This window comes from Punctularia strigosozonata (assembly GCF_000264995.1).
Source record: "Punctularia strigosozonata HHB-11173 SS5 unplaced genomic scaffold PUNSTscaffold_17, whole genome shotgun sequence".
In the NCBI taxonomy this organism is placed as follows: Eukaryota; Fungi; Basidiomycota; class Agaricomycetes; order Corticiales; family Punctulariaceae; genus Punctularia; species Punctularia strigosozonata.
Window position 1 is genome coordinate 444940 of NW_006767449.1, and position 14833 is coordinate 459772.

A 14833-nucleotide genomic window follows, 5' to 3' on the forward strand; every position below is an offset into this window, starting at 1 on the left:
TGATTCAGTGGACGGATGAATAGCGACCAGTGATCGAGTGAGTAAAGAAGCAAGACTATCCGCTCAGGGTCGTGGCGCGTCCCAAATAAGCTCTGTTTTCCTCATACCCTCCGACAAATCATCCGGGTGCGTGCAAACTCAGAATTCGAACTTTGTGCCTCCTCGTCTAAACTTCATCTCCTCTTCTCTGTTCCTTGCAATCTGCCCTGCCCCGATCTCGTGGTCGTCGGTGACGTCCATCACGGGCTTCGCCTACCGGACCCACCCCCTTGGACCGCAACCAATACCCCCATGGATCCCGACCCGATGGCCGCCAGCTCAGCATGTCTACCGGCAGCCAGCAACCCGCAAGCGGCTGGACCGAACCTCCCTGGAGCGGCTGGATCGAAACCACGGGCGACGCCCTCCTCATCCTCGAGGCCGCCCGTCGCGGCGTCATCCCCAGAGTCACCAGGCGGCTCGTCGACTCGGAGCGGAAGATGATCACCTCCGGGTCCGTGTTCGTGTTCGACGAGGACGAAAGCGGCATCAAGCGCTGGACCGACGGGCTCTTCTGGAGCCCCAGCAGGATCCTGGGCAACTTTTTGCTCTATCGCGAGACCGATAAGCGAGGCGCCGGCCATCGTCGCGCAGAACCACAACCGACGGAGCCCGAACCGGTCGCAGATGCGCCCGATGCCGACCCCCAGTCGCTGAGCAGGCCGAAGGGAGACTCGACACGTATGGGAGTCGACCGTCAACGAGAGCGAGTTCTCGTGGGCAGCCTCACGAACAGCTACAAATTCAAACCCAATGGGCTCATGAAGAAGGTGAGTAAATTAGGTTCTATCACCCTATGTTTGGATACTCCGTGTCATGGTACTTGCGAACTCCTTGTGGTTGAAACCTCTGTCAATCCAAGGTTTTCGCCCCCTTGCCCGGACACTCGCCCTTCTGATCCCTCCGTCTGCGACATGTAAGAAGGTCTCCTGAAGCGCTCGCGATGGTGCTGGATGTCGCCGCCGTATCTGCTCTTCCGTTTGCCGTTTCTCCCGGTTGATGTCTCGAACCACTGCTGAAGTTCTCACGCTGCATATGCTCACATTCAATCGTTGCAGACGTTCTCCTTGACCATCGGCGGAGTCTCGCAACATCTAATCTCGTACTACAAGGTCGAAGACGTGGAGTCCGGACGACTCCGGACCCCCTCGTCGATCCCAGAGCTATCGTCCCTCGAGATCAGCCCGGAATATTTGGACAAGACCCATTTCCGGAATCCTCCCAAGGTCGAGATCGGCGTCGACGGCATCCCGCGATATTGCGGCGAGTCGGACGATGGCGCAGATACCTCGCCCCGCCTCGTCCCGGCGTCTTTGTCCAACACTCGGCTTCCAATCTTGACCGAGGTCCCCATCTCCACCGACTCCGGCGAGGCCACGAGCCCAAACGCAAGCAAGCGCGCCAAGCGATACGACCCTTACAACAGCCCGGGCTCCACCACCACCAAGCGATCGCGCAAGAAGAACTCGATCGGTGGAGGGCCGTCGTCACCCGAGGACTCTACTCACAGCCCATCGTCCGAGTCGCCTGTCTCGCCATACCCGGAACTGAGCCCCCAACCTCAGTACGCGTCGTATCCGAGCTACTACCCGGCGTACACCATCTCGTCGTCCGAGCAAGGGCCGCCATCTACCACCGGCTCGGGCACCTACGCATACCCCTTGTCTGCCCCACCGCCAGCCTCGTCGGTTTCTCCGACCTCACCAGCCTCTGCGTCATCCTCTTATCCGGGGTCATCGCATGCCTCAGGGTCGCATGGCTCGTATCACGGCTACGGCGAAGGACCGCCCGCCCCTGGCGGCGCTTATCCGTACTTTCCTCAATATCCCGGCTACACGTGGCAGCACCAGTATGCCGGGTTCCCGCCAACCCAGCCTGCGACGCTCCCCGTTCAGGCCCTGCCTCGTGCCAGCGACGACGTCAGCGATAGTCGCGGTGTCGAGGCCACGTAACGATCCCACAACGAAGTTATCCAATGTATCATACTCTTCGCCTTCGATTCCAACTCTTCGACAGGACCCTGTTATGCTGCCCCCGTGATATAGGATTCGACATCCCATGTCTCCCGTCCCTTTCCCTCTTGGGCTCTTGGTATGCCGTACGTAGCTTGTACCATTAGTATTTCAAGTATGCTATCGCCGACGAATGTAGCCTCCTAGCGCGCCGAACCCCCCGCCTCGACCCCAGATCTGTTCAGATTGCTATGCGGTTTTCGAGTTCGAATGTAATGTGTAACGTCATACATGTACAAAGTTTACAACTGCTTCCATTGCAGGTCTTGACATCTGTGAGGCGACTGTCCAGCCTGAGGGCTTATTGTGCAACGAAGTACGTATGTGCAGGTTTCGGCGAATGGTAATGTCCGCTAGGCGCCGACTGTCACATATGCCCTTTGGCCTCTTGCTCCTTCGCCTTCCTGATAGCATCGATGACGGCGGCGTGAGTGGACTTGCCGGCGGCGACCACACCGTAGTTCTCGCCGAGCGTTCTCCCGAGTCCGAAGTCGAGAGGTTGCCCACGCGAGTCAGTAATGATACCGCCCGCTTCTTCGATCAAGATAGAACCAGGGGCGTGATCCTGGACAAGACGCGGGTATGAGATACGTCCGACGGGAGAGGACGATAATATAATACGCACCCAGATCTTCTCCTTGTACCCGACGCCGGTCGGCATCCTGAGATACACGGCCCCGTCGCCCCGAGCGAGGGCGCAGTATTTGGCTTGGCTGTCCATGCGTGTAGGCGCGCGCGTGACGTTCATAATCTTAGCAACGGCGTCATTGAACGAGTGCGACGAATGTGCGGCCTCGACGGATTCGAGAAAGTTCACTTCTTCGGGGGCGAAGTCCGGGATCGCAATGGGCGTCGGGTGTGCGCCTGAGAGGGAGAGCTGCCGAATGAATGGGGTGGCGGTCAAGGCCGGGAAGATATATGTCGCAAACATGGGTTGCTCACTTGTTGTGCTCCTTGGCCGCGCACGGCGACGAACAAGCACCCCCGAGGACCCTCAGGCGAAGATGCGTGCTGGGGTAAGTTCGGGCATCCGATGACACCCAACTGGACTTGAGAATCCACGATGAGAGAGAGGCACACGGCGTACTGCTCTCCGCGGAGGAAACCCTTCGTGCCGTCGATAGGGTCCAGGGTCCAGAAGCCTATAGGACGTAGCACGGTCATCGTGTGGTACACGAAGAGCACGGTCGAGGTACTTACGCCCGGTGCGTCCTCCAGCGTGAGTCCCTCTGTCTATCGCCTCCAACAATGCCTCGGCCGGCAACTCTTGACCGGGTCCGATGCCCCATTCTGCCATATCGCCTAGTCCCAATTCGCCCGCGAGAGCTTCGTTGGCGAGTTCAACGATGCGGGTGCGCATGGACGTCGCGTCTTCGCCCCGCAGATCGGCCGCGTCCTCCTCGCCGACGATAGCGTCGCCGGGAAAAGCCCTGCCGAGCATGACATTGACGACGGCTTGCGCCGCAAAATCGCCCACTGCAGACCGGGTTGCATCTAAGCATAGAACCCAAAGACGGAGTCGAACAAAACGTACCCGTCACAGGCGATTTGTCTCCCTTCGTAAGCGTCTCGTTCTTCACGAGTTTGTTGAATACGGACGCCGTAAGGCCGCACGCCCTTCGTACGGCAGCGACGGCCACCTGCCTCTCGGTTGTAAAGCTGAGCGACATAGCAAGCACTCGTTTGGTTCATACAGCGGGCCGCAGTCCCAGTTTGATTGAGGAAAGCATCCCTGCAGGATCGATGGGCTCAAAGCTTTGAAGAGCGAGCGTGGGTGCACAGCATGACCCAAAAATCCGCTCCCTTGCGGCTTGCCTCCCTACTCCGCCTTGCCTAGTATACCATGCATTTTACCGAATAGTCTATGCTCAGCTCCGTTCGCCTTGGCCGTCCTTTATACCAAGGACTGGAATGGGTCCCTTCTGTGACATCCTAATTCTGTGGCCTCACGATGGCCGAGGGTTTGAGCCGCATCAATGCCTTCGCAATACGGTGTTATATCAATCCCGATCTGAGTACAGTCGTAACCATGAGGCTTTCCACCGTTATACCTTTTCGGTATGTTCAGGCTCATTTTGGAATGTTTGGACGGCCCAAGTGCGCGATCGTACTCTTTTCTCGGAGAACGCGTTGATCCTGATGTCGTTATAGATACTCTAGCTGCCGCCGGATGTCCAAAGCGGCCATTCGTCGGCGTCAGGGATGGCCAGACCTTGTGAAACGCGACACTATATGGTTTTCGTCGTACGACGTACTCTGAATGCCCATCCGGAAAACTCTCACCGTCTTTATCGCGGCTCTCGGACCATGGCTCCCACTCTCATGCGGACCGAAGCTTGCTGGACTCCGTGCGCCTTCTGCTCCTGTTTTGGGGGTCACGCCGTTTCCACACATTCTACTGAACAAGACTGCGGTGATCTTTGCTCTGCTTGTCGTCCGCCGATGATGCCCTCGCTATATTCGCTCTTTGGATCACCGAGTGAAACTTCCGTCTAAGTCGGCTTGTGCGCTATGGTACTGTCACAGTTCGCATGGTCCAGCGATATGCTGCTGATATTCTGCGTGATGATCCTCAACGATGTCACGTCTTCAGACAACGACGGCTTCGCGATGGCATCGGCAGGCGATGATAATAGTTATGGCATACGCCCCAGGTTTTGTGTAGACGACACGGTCGGCGTGGTCGATACTTCTGCACCTTCACAATCCAAACGAGGATGCATCTGACCAACGCACACGAATAAGTTACGCCAAGACAATGAAGCATGTGGTAACTCGACTCGCAGCCTGCGCCTATCGTTGATAAACTTTGCGCTGATTGGGCTTTTGCGGATGTAAGCGACGGTCGATGCTGTGCCCAAGCGGATTACGATGGACCGCACCTAACTTTGAACTTCTTGCTCGGTTTCTGTCGTCCAGGTGTTACTGGATTGACATGTTTCGCGTTCGCTGCTCTCCACGACTTTGAGTCTTTGGGCACCGATAAATACGCTTTTGAGCCCGTCAGCACCTTCATGGTGCTCGAAGAGGAACCCTTCCACCATCAAAGTCGCTACTAAGAAGGTCGAAGTCATCGTTAACGGCGATGTCGTCAAACGTAGCCTTCCGTAGAAGCGGGCTACGGTAAGCTGCTCCCATCCCAGTCAAACAAGCTCATCAGCTGTAGGTATTTCTCATTTTCTGTGGTGCTATATAAATTGACGTAATAACGAGGGCAAGTCCCTCGCATCTCTCGCGTCGTCCTACATCGCCAGCAACGGCGCCAACTCGCTCTTCCGGGTCTACTTCGGCACTTCGTCGACCAGCACCGTCCGCAACGTCTCCAATAACGTCGCCAACGAGAACAGCAGCAGCCGGATACTGAACTGCGCCGACCCGTGCGGCGTCTGCACGGGCGGTGTCATTGCCTACGCGGTCACCTCCACGACCAACATCTACTATTGTTCGATCTTCTACGACGAGGTGATCACTTACAGACTCTGCAGCGGCATCTCTGTTGCCTCGCGCAACATTCGGGATGGAACTACCCTTCACGAGCTTAGTGAATACATGGTGAATTGGTATATATTTCAATGTGTTGAACCATTGGGTAGCTCGCGCGACATCCGGCATCCGGGACTACTGACCTTGGGTATGGCTGCGCCCTTACGGCCAGAGCTTTGGTTCCTGGAGCCCTTCGTCGGCTGTTCGCAATGCCGACAATTACAACGTACGCCACGATTTTCGTGATATTCTTGAACGTATTGACTGACATGAACCGCGTGCAGTGTTTTGCACACAGGTCCAAGTACGCGAGCACTCAGTACTGAGCGAAGAGGTTCAGCAGGTTCGAGACTGGTATGAACAATGAATCGGCAAGTCCCTGACTCGTGCTGCCCTCATAGAGTGTGGCCATACTTGCACATTGTAGTATCGGTGATACTTATCACTACCGCGAGGACACAGATGTATACTTGACTGATTTGAAAACGATTGACATTGAGTACTTACACGCGCCAGGACCCGTTAGTTCAGTAAGGAAATCGATGGAGATTTTCGGTAAACCTCTTTTTTGAACGACCAACGTTTGACCTTCAACAAGGCAGGCGAGGGCTCCGGTGCTCTCACATCACATGACCGCGCAAAGAGGGGCTTCGCGGCGGGATTTCTCTTTTTGGTCCCTACGCCCATACTCGGTCTCCCCGACGCGATCGACGGAATGCGCGGATATACTTCCAACAATCTATAAGAGCGCAGCAATGTGTCTCTCTATACACTCAGAACAGCTTGTTCTTAGCCTTCACACTCTTTTGCGTACGCGCTCATTACTACTCGGCACACACTATGTCGCCCTTCACTGTCTTTAACAAACAGTCTATCGCTCCCTTCAGTCGCGGCTTCTCTGGATTCTGCGAACGTGTCATTAACATGGGCAATGACGCAGTGACTGAGGAGGTACCGTGCTATGGTGCTTCGCCTGCCCCGTTGTCGTGGGGTTTGGCCCGTGAGGACTTCACACCTATCTTTGTCATTGCGGACGGCACGGAGTTCGATGTACGTTGTCATTGTTATTCTCGTTCTTTGTTACTTACTGGTCATGTTAGGACGAGGAAGAAGAAGGAGACGAGGAGACGCCGGTTGTGGACAACAGCCAGGCGATCACTTGCTCCAAAGCGTTTCCTATCCCAGCTCCCAAAGTCAACGCCGTCTCGAAAGAGTTTTCCTTTGGCGGGTTCGACGATATTTTCTCTGACTGCGCAGATTTGCCAGCCGTCAATTCCGAACGCGACGTGAGCCTTCTACTTGTGCGCCTATATGCACCGTCTGACCACATTTTATGGACTAGGCCACACCGGTCGTCGACGTTATCGACAAGCTGACAGCGCGGTTCCCTCTTTCGAACATCCAACGGAGTTTGAAGACCGTTCTTGGAGGACTCACGAACCCGCCGAAACCCACTGTCCCTGCGCTCTCCGTGCCGACTCCGGTCAACCACGACCGCGGTGTCCCACAAGGCCAGGTCTTGTACGAAACTCCCTTGCCCCTCTTCAAGGCCCGTACTACCTACGCTACACCCTCGCGGCAGTCGTCGAGCCCAGCTCCAGCACCCGCGATGGCTTCCTCCTTGGACGCCGACAAGGAGAACGTCTTCTACGAGACGCCCCGACAGACCTCCTCCCCGGTCCCATCACCTGCCTCGCTCTCGCTCCCGGGTCCGCGCCCCCACACGGGCGACGGTTCCCACCTGCAGATCGAGGCCCTGCACCCCCTCCTTCCCCGCCCCGCCCGGAGCACCTCCGCTTCCGGCCAGCGCTTCCGGAACGCCCGCAGCATTCCCCTTCTTCAGCGCGTCCTGAAGAAGAACGCGCACGCCGCCCTCGCTAGCGGCGCGCCCTTCCTGCCTCGGCCGCAGCCCCCGCTGCCGACGCTGCAGAGCCAGCCGCACCTCTTGGTGGGACGGAGCACGAGTCCATCTCCGCTCGCCCTGCCTCTCTCTACCCAGCCGCCCCGCTCACCGTCTCTTCGGTGGCCCACCGCGCGCCCGCTGTACGCGACATCCGTCGCTCGCCCCTCGTGGAACACTCTCTTCCCGGGGCTCTCCGCAAGCCCTTCGCCGCAGCCTCCACGGCTCTTCAAGACCTCCCCCTCCCTCCCTCAATCGTCATCACCTCCGCGCCCCCAAGCGCGAGGCGCTCACAAGCCCACGCGGCTGTCTGCCAAGGAGAACGCGTTGTACCACGTACCCGCGCTCTATGTGTCGCACTAAGTGCGTTCGCATCGGATTCCTCGCGTACGCGCTCGGATTCCTGGTCTCTGGTCTCTGTCTTCGAAACGGATCCTGGTAGAGTAAATTTTCTCGGAGTCTCGCGCCCACATCTGTATTGGTATCTCTGACCTCATCGTCTCATTCCTTCGCGCCCCTTGTATCGGTCTCTCGCCTATCCACAACATAACGGAAACGATAATCCCCCAGTAATTTTAATGTAGTGCACAACTGGCAATCACACAGAAAAACGCCGATTTAGACTCAGAAAAGGGAAGCGAGTAGATACAAAGTGCGCTGTGATCCTTGCGGACGAGCTCGCGCCGAAAGGTATCCAAGAAACCGAGGCAGAAATAGCTATCCCGGGGTATAGCGTCCACTATTGCAGAGCCAGAGCCAATGGTGACTCGCATCCTCCAACCGATATCGCCTCCACCGTATACTTCCACATCAACTCCTGACCCTTGGCGGTGATGTACGCATCCGGACGTCGTACAGGTTCCCCGGTCGCCCTGAATCGCAAGACTTGCCCTCCACCTTCGCCTTTCAGTAGAGCATACAGCGTGCCTGAATCGCTCGGTGACCGGAAGAACATACAGGAGAGGTAGTCGACGATAATGTTCATAGGCCAGGATAGCACGCGCGGCAGGAGAGGCGTGTATACGGCACCCGGCCATGTATGGATGGTCGTGAGTCAAGGGTTCTCGGTGACGAAAGCCTGAGGACGTGGATTTGTTCAGCACATGGCGAAAACACCGCGAGGAATGGAAGGGAGAGCATGCCGAGGCACGATACGCTCACCTCCAAAGCGAGCTCCATGTAAGCCATGCCTGTTTTGCGAATATAGACTATGCCTCGCTTGTACGTTTCTCTCAAGTCGAGGTCGTCCGACGTTTCGATCTTCCGACCGGCTTGACCGGCACCACCGACGGAGAGCAGTTTGGCATGTTCTCCCGCATCGTGGGTTTTGCGTAGCAACGGAAGGAGCTGTCGGCAAGGTATCAAACATTTACACAACAGATGACAAGTGTTGATATACATCTGTCAGATGTATATCAACACCAGACGAAGGCTCGCGTTGAGGGTAACCGACATCGGGCGAACAATGTCAGTGCTGCTTTCTCCTCTAGCCCCTCCTCCGTCTCCTTGTATCCATCAAAGTTCACGTATCCGGTACTCAGGACCAGATACTTGAGCTTGGGAAGGCGAGAGATCAACTCGAAGGTGACAGCACGGACATTCCGCATCGGCGTCGCGTCGCAGTATAAGTAGAGTCACGTCAGCGATGGCGCAGTGTCTCGAAGTCCTTGGTCTCGCGACTCACCTGCACGGTTCCTGCCACATATGATTATATGTGCGTTTCCGTTTGTATGCCTGGCGAAAGCTTCCACAGTACGTACCTTCACCGATCCCACTCGTTCCTCCTACGAACAGCGCTACCGGCACGGTCAAACCATTGGATAAGGCGGAGGCGTCATGAGCTTTGGTTAGAGACGGTATGGCGCAAAGATCACATAGAGGACCATCGAAGGCCGACGCTAAATAATGTATCCTGGAATGCCAAGTATATCCAGGGAGCTTGCGCCAATGTGCCGTAGCGGATTCGCAATCTTGGTCGCGGCGATGAGCAACCGCCCTTGTACCCACTATGTACCCACTCAAGGCCAAAGACTACAGAAGCTCGTGTGGGTGCCGGATGCTTTTCCGATACCGGTTAATATCTGCCTGGCGTCATTGCATAGATTCGTGAAGGAGTTCAAGAGCAAGTACTGCAGCACAGCTTTCAGTGGAAGGTGGTGGTGAAGCGGAAACTTACTGCAATGTGCACGAGTGAGAAGGTAAGCCGCAAGTCTGTCGTTTAAGCCAAATCAAAGCCACGGTACATGATGGCTGAGCAAAAAAGAAAATACATCGGCCAACGGTGCCCGCGACACAAGCATATACCCATGGATCCCCCAATGACCCACATCATCGAACTGAGATCGCCTCGAGCGTATACTTCCACAGCCGCTCCTGGCCCTCGGTAGTAATGTAGTCAGGGCGCTGTACAGGCTCCCCAGTCTCGCCGAATCGCAAGACCTGTCCGGCACCTTCGGCTTTCAGCAGCGCGTAGAGCATGAATTCGCCCGAGTCTTTCGGCGATCGTGCCAACAGCCAGGAGATGAAGCTGACGATGGTGCTGGGCAGCCAAGGGAAAATCTGGGGGAGGATAGGCGTATGCACGGCGCCTGGCCAGGTGTGAATGGTCGTCAGCCAGGGGTTCTCGGCCACGAAGGCCTGCGAAGAAAGGTGAGTCGATTAGTATCGGATGCGGAAATCACTCGAAGGAGAATTGGGGGGAGGGGGGGGCGGACCAGGACGTTTGCTCACTTCCAAGCTGGTGTCCATGAAGGTCAGGCCCATCGTGCGCACATAACCCATCCCGCGCTTGTATGCTTTTACCGGGTCGATGTCATCATCGGATTCGATCTTCCGGCCTGGCTGACCGGCGCCATAGACGAAGAGGACCTTCGCAGCTTCCCCCGTGTCCTGGGCTTGGCGTAGCAACGGGAGTAGCTGCCAGTAAACGATCAGTGACTCGACCGATGTCCATGCCAAGTTAGTTCTATGAGGAAGCTCACGTCGAGGGTAAACCGCCAACGAGAAAAGTACGCGACAGCACGTTTCTTGTCCAACCCTTCTTCAGTCGGCTGATAGCCTTTATAATCCACGAATGCTGTGCTGAGCACCAGGTAGTTGAGCTTCGGGAGACGGGAGATCAAGTCGGCTGTGACGGCGCGGACGTTGCGCATCAACGACACGTCGCACTGGACGAACTCGTGCTTGGCTCCCGCAGCCGTCGGCTTGGGAAACGACGCGATGATACGTTCCGCGGCTGCACGGACCCGTCAGCGACGATTTAGGACCATGTCATGCTATGCGACTCACCTTCGCGGTTCCTACCGCATATTATGATATGGGCATTTCCGTTCGTATACCTCGCGAATGCCTCTGCCGTACCTTGGCCAATTCCGCTAGTTCCCCCGACAAACAGTGCAACTGGAACGGTCGGAACCTTCGACAAGACAGAGGCGTTGTAAGCTCGGGCTTCAGATAAAGACGGCATGGTACCGGTACGAGTCGATACGACGATGACGAAGGAGCCGCTTAGTAGGGCTTATATATACGAGTAGACGATGTGGGTTCCATCAGCGGTGTGGGTCATAGGCCTATCACAACCGGAGAGTTCTGCAGTATCACCGAAGGGATGAACCCAGACTTGAACTCGAGAGCTTGCGCGTCTTGTACGGCAGTGGTGCCGGAGTAAAATCTCGCGACATGGAGTTGATTCGTAAGGATCCTGAAACGAGTACCGAGGCACTACCGGAAGATGTTACAGTTGAAGTGAGAACGAAGCCAAGCATACATTGGCGTTAGGAACCGGACACGCATATACTCCTGTGCGACGAGGGGGATGTGGGAGATCCGACGTGATATTCGGAGGGGACGTGTTGTCGAGAATCAGGTTTCTGTCTTCCAGCAATGGAATTCAAGAACGAGTCTTATGCCATAGCACGTATATGCTGATCTCACGTGCCGTATTCAATGACGCGAAATTTCCGACACCGCTCTCCGTCTCATTATCCTTCTCCCTTTGCTGGCGGATTGTACGCGATGGCGAGTCGGGTCCTCGCCGAAGTCAGGCGGTCGTGCACTCGAATAGGGCGGCCGGCATCCACCTCGGACGCGCTCTTTGTTGGATGGTGGTCGCTTCCCCGCTGCAGGCACGCGTCGACCGCGGCAGCCTACAAGGCAACCCCTGCTTCCGACAACTCTGCCGCGGAAGGCGTCACATACCCAACATACGACCTGTCAGACAAGGACCATGCACGACTTAACTTCCAGCGCAACATTGGCGTTAGCGCGCACATCGACAGCGGGAAGACGACCCTGACGGAACGCATCCTGTACTACACCGGTCGTGTCTCCGCGATTCACGAAGTTCGCGGGAAGGACGGTGTAGGCGCGAAGATGGACAGTATGGACCTTGAGAGGGAGAAGGGAATCACCATTCAGAGCGCGGCGACGTTCTGCGACTGGATGTCGACCAAACCGGCGTCGGGTGAGAAGGAGAAGTACGCAATCAACATCATCGACACGCCTGGTCACGTCGACTTTACCATCGAGGTGGAACGAGCGCTGCGGGTGCTTGATGGTGCTATCCTGGTCTTGTGTGCGGTTTCTGGTGTTCAGGTAAGGCTTCATGCCTAGTTCGATTTTGGGAGCATCCTGCTAAACGCTGTGTCATGCTTCACAGAGTCAAACAACTACGGTTGATCGGCAAATGAGACGGTACAACGTACCTCGGTTATCCTTCATCAACAAAATGGACAGGTGGGAGTATCTCCGTTTCCTCATCACGCGCTACTGAACAGCGCATCTGCAGGCCTGGCGCAAACCCGTGGCGAATTGTTGATCAGATACGGACAAAGCTTCGCATTCCCGCTGCCGCCGTTCAGGTTCCCATTGGTATGGAAGATGAGCTCAGGGGTGTTGTTGATCTCGTTCGGTGGAAGGCTATCTACTTTGAGGGAGAAAAGGGGTATGTCCTCGACTACTCTAAGCGAACGGCCGATGCTCACGTTTTTCCCAGAAACACCGTCGTCGAGTCTGATGAAATTCCGGCCGAAGTCCTCGATCTCGCGAAGACCAAGCGTGCCGAGCTTCTTGAACAACTCTCCGAGGTGGACGATGGGATGGCTGAGATTTTCCTCAACGACCAAGAACCCACCGTTGCCGAGCTGACGGACGCCATTCGCCGCGCAACCGTCGGGCTCAAGTTCTCCCCGGTCTTCATGGGCTCCGCGATCAAGAACACAGGCGTGCAGCCGCTTCTCGACGGCGTGTGCAACTACCTCCCCAACCCGGCCGAAGCGCCCGCGGTCGCGCACGACATCACGCAACCCGCGTCTGCGCCTCCGGTCGCTCTTGTCCCTGCCGCTTCGGCCCCGCTCGTCGCCCTCGCGTTCAAGCTCGAGGAGGGTCGCTTTGGGCAGCTCACGTACATCCGGGTGTACCAGGGTAGCCTGAAGAAAGGCCAGTTCTTGTATCATGCCAGGACCGGCAAGAAGGTCAAGATCCCTAAGCTCGTTCGCATGCACAGTAACGAGATGGAGGTTGGTATTTGTTTATCCCACCAGTCGCCGTTGATGCTAACGCCTGCGATAGGACATCGATGAAATTGGCCCCGGTGAAATTTGCGCGATTTTCGGCGTTGACTGTGCTTCTGGTGATACGTTCACGGATGGGTCCACCAGCTTCACCATGGCGAGTACCTCGCATCACAGTGCACGCTGCTCGCAGGTTGACGTTGGCTCAACAGACCTCCATGCATGTTCCGGAGCCCGTCATTTCGCTTGCCCTCAAACCCGTCGGAAAGGAGACCCCGAATTTCTCTCGTGCGCTGAACCGCTTCAAGCGCGAGGACCCGACCTTCAGGGTCCACATCGACTCGGAGAGCAAGGAGGTCAGTTAATCGTTGAATCAACATCGCTCCTCATGCACGATGCTTAGATGTCCTTATCCGCTAGACCATCATTTCCGGTATGGGCGAGTTGCATCTCGAAATCTATGTGGAGCGCATGAAGCGCGAGTACAACGTCGAATGTACGACGGGTCGTCCTCGGGTCGCCTTCCGTGAGACCATCGGCCAGCGTGCCGACTTCTCATATACGCACAAGAAGCAGACCGGTGGCGCTGGTCAATTCGCTCGTGTCATCGGATTCATCGAGCCGATGGAACGGGACGAGGAGACGGGCAAGGACGTCGAGTTCGAGAACGTGGTCATGAGCGGCAACATCCCGCACAACTACATCCCTGGTTGCGAGAAGGTCTGTCGTTTCTGTTCGAATGATGATTGTGCGTTGAGCTGATCTGACCGGATTTGATGTAGGGTTTCTTCGAGGCCCTGGAAAAGGGCTCGTTGACTGGTAACCCGATTACTGGATGCCGCTTGGTCTTGAGGGATGGTGCCGCCCACGTCGTCGATTCGTCCGAGCTGGCTTTCCGTCTGGCAACCATCGGCGCGTTCCGCGAGGCGTACAAGCAGGCCCGCCCCATCGTTCTCGAGCCGATCATGACCGTTGAGGTCGTTGCCCCGGCCGAGTTCCAGAGCGCGGTCATCGGCAGTCTGAACACCCGTCGTGGCACGATCCTCGACAGCGAGGTTCGCGAGGACGAGTTCGTCGCCGTCGCCGAGGTCGCGCTCAACGACATGTTCGGATACTCGGGTCAACTGCGTGGTGTGACGCAGGGTAAGGGCGAGTTCAGCATGGAGTATAAGGTGGGTGATGCCCTGGCCGCAACTGTCGTTTCGCACGCTGACCACGGCATAACAGACCCACATGCCTGTTCTCCCGAACGTCCAGAAAGAGCTCGAGGAGGCGTACAAGAAGACATTACCGCAGGCCAAGAACTAGAACTCTTGCGCCTTGCATACATCCCGCTTAGATTATCCTATTTCACGATGCTGGTTTTACTGTCCCATAATGTCGATGTCGTTATCGTGCCGCACTCCACGTGTACTTATCTATCGCGCAATTTCTATCGCACCGCAACTCCAATTTCGTGCAATGTGTCGTCTTGAACAGAGAAAGTGGCACGAGCGAACGTCGAACCCGACGCGGGGCGACGCCGTCCCGCGACCCGCCTCTTGGGTCGTCGTGCGATGCAAAGAATGTATTCTGTGTATATACAATACATCTCCCGTGGGTTTGGGTGAAAGACAGTTGGCCCCCAGGGGCCGACCGTCCTTGGGCGCGATCCGAGGGTGAGCCCAGAGGCTCACCCACGATTCGCTGGTAGAGATGCGTTGTTGTCAGTGAACTTCGGTAAACACCTACAGGACGCGGGCGGGCGGGTGCTGATGCTGCCTAGTGGGCCACCTCTACTGACGAGGGAGTCCGGAGGGATGAAGAGCGAGACGCGAGCGGAGTTTCAATTGTCTCCCTCGAGCCCAAGACGGCGCACCGAGCTTCGCTCGGTGCTCGCTTCTTGGGTC

The 14833-nt window shown here is 56.5% G+C and overlaps 5 protein-coding genes across 5 annotated transcripts; 3 read left to right on the plus strand and 2 right to left on the minus strand.

The window, feature by feature from the left end:
- Positions 1-161: 161 nt before the first annotated feature.
- Positions 162-3816, minus strand: PUNSTDRAFT_92909 (nucleotidase HAL2). The gene is made up of 5 exons (XM_007388257.1): positions 3586-3816; positions 3252-3527; positions 2994-3193; positions 2677-2928; positions 162-2616 (listed from the first exon to the last, which is right to left on the minus strand). The coding sequence occupies exons 1-5, from the start codon at positions 3719-3721 to the stop codon at positions 2419-2421; spliced, it is 1062 nt and encodes a 353-aa protein (XP_007388319.1). The 5' UTR covers positions 3722-3816; the 3' UTR covers positions 162-2418.
- A 1565-nt stretch (positions 3817-5381) lies between these two features.
- Positions 5382-5594, plus strand: PUNSTDRAFT_27830 (uncharacterized protein; the record flags this gene model as incomplete). Its single annotated transcript, XM_007388258.1, has 1 exon — positions 5382-5594. A coding segment is annotated over one exon (213 nt), but the record flags the coding sequence as incomplete, so codon positions are not given.
- Positions 5595-6226: 632 nt separating this feature from the next.
- On the plus strand, positions 6227-7980 carry PUNSTDRAFT_146479 (uncharacterized protein). The gene is made up of 3 exons (XM_007388259.1): positions 6227-6584; positions 6635-6820; positions 6877-7980. Exons 1-3 carry the CDS (start codon positions 6375-6377, stop codon positions 7795-7797), a joined length of 1317 nt encoding a protein of 438 aa, XP_007388321.1. The 5' UTR covers positions 6227-6374; the 3' UTR covers positions 7798-7980.
- A 1657-nt stretch (positions 7981-9637) lies between these two features.
- Positions 9638-11154, minus strand: PUNSTDRAFT_108316 (NAD(P)-binding protein). Its single transcript, XM_007388260.1, has 4 exons — positions 10723-11154; positions 10416-10669; positions 10165-10350; positions 9638-10071 (listed from the first exon to the last, which is right to left on the minus strand). The coding sequence occupies exons 1-4, from the start codon at positions 10898-10900 to the stop codon at positions 9763-9765; spliced, it is 927 nt and encodes a 308-aa protein (XP_007388322.1). The 5' UTR covers positions 10901-11154; the 3' UTR covers positions 9638-9762.
- A 280-nt stretch (positions 11155-11434) lies between these two features.
- PUNSTDRAFT_92918 (elongation factor G mitochondrial) lies at positions 11435-14394 on the plus strand. The gene is made up of 9 exons (XM_007388261.1): positions 11435-12027; positions 12092-12168; positions 12221-12376; positions 12428-12950; positions 13003-13101; positions 13157-13300; positions 13365-13664; positions 13727-14116; positions 14172-14394. The coding sequence occupies exons 1-9, from the start codon at positions 11449-11451 to the stop codon at positions 14250-14252; spliced, it is 2349 nt and encodes a 782-aa protein (XP_007388323.1). The 5' UTR covers positions 11435-11448; the 3' UTR covers positions 14253-14394.
- Positions 14395-14833: the final 439 nt, after the last annotated feature.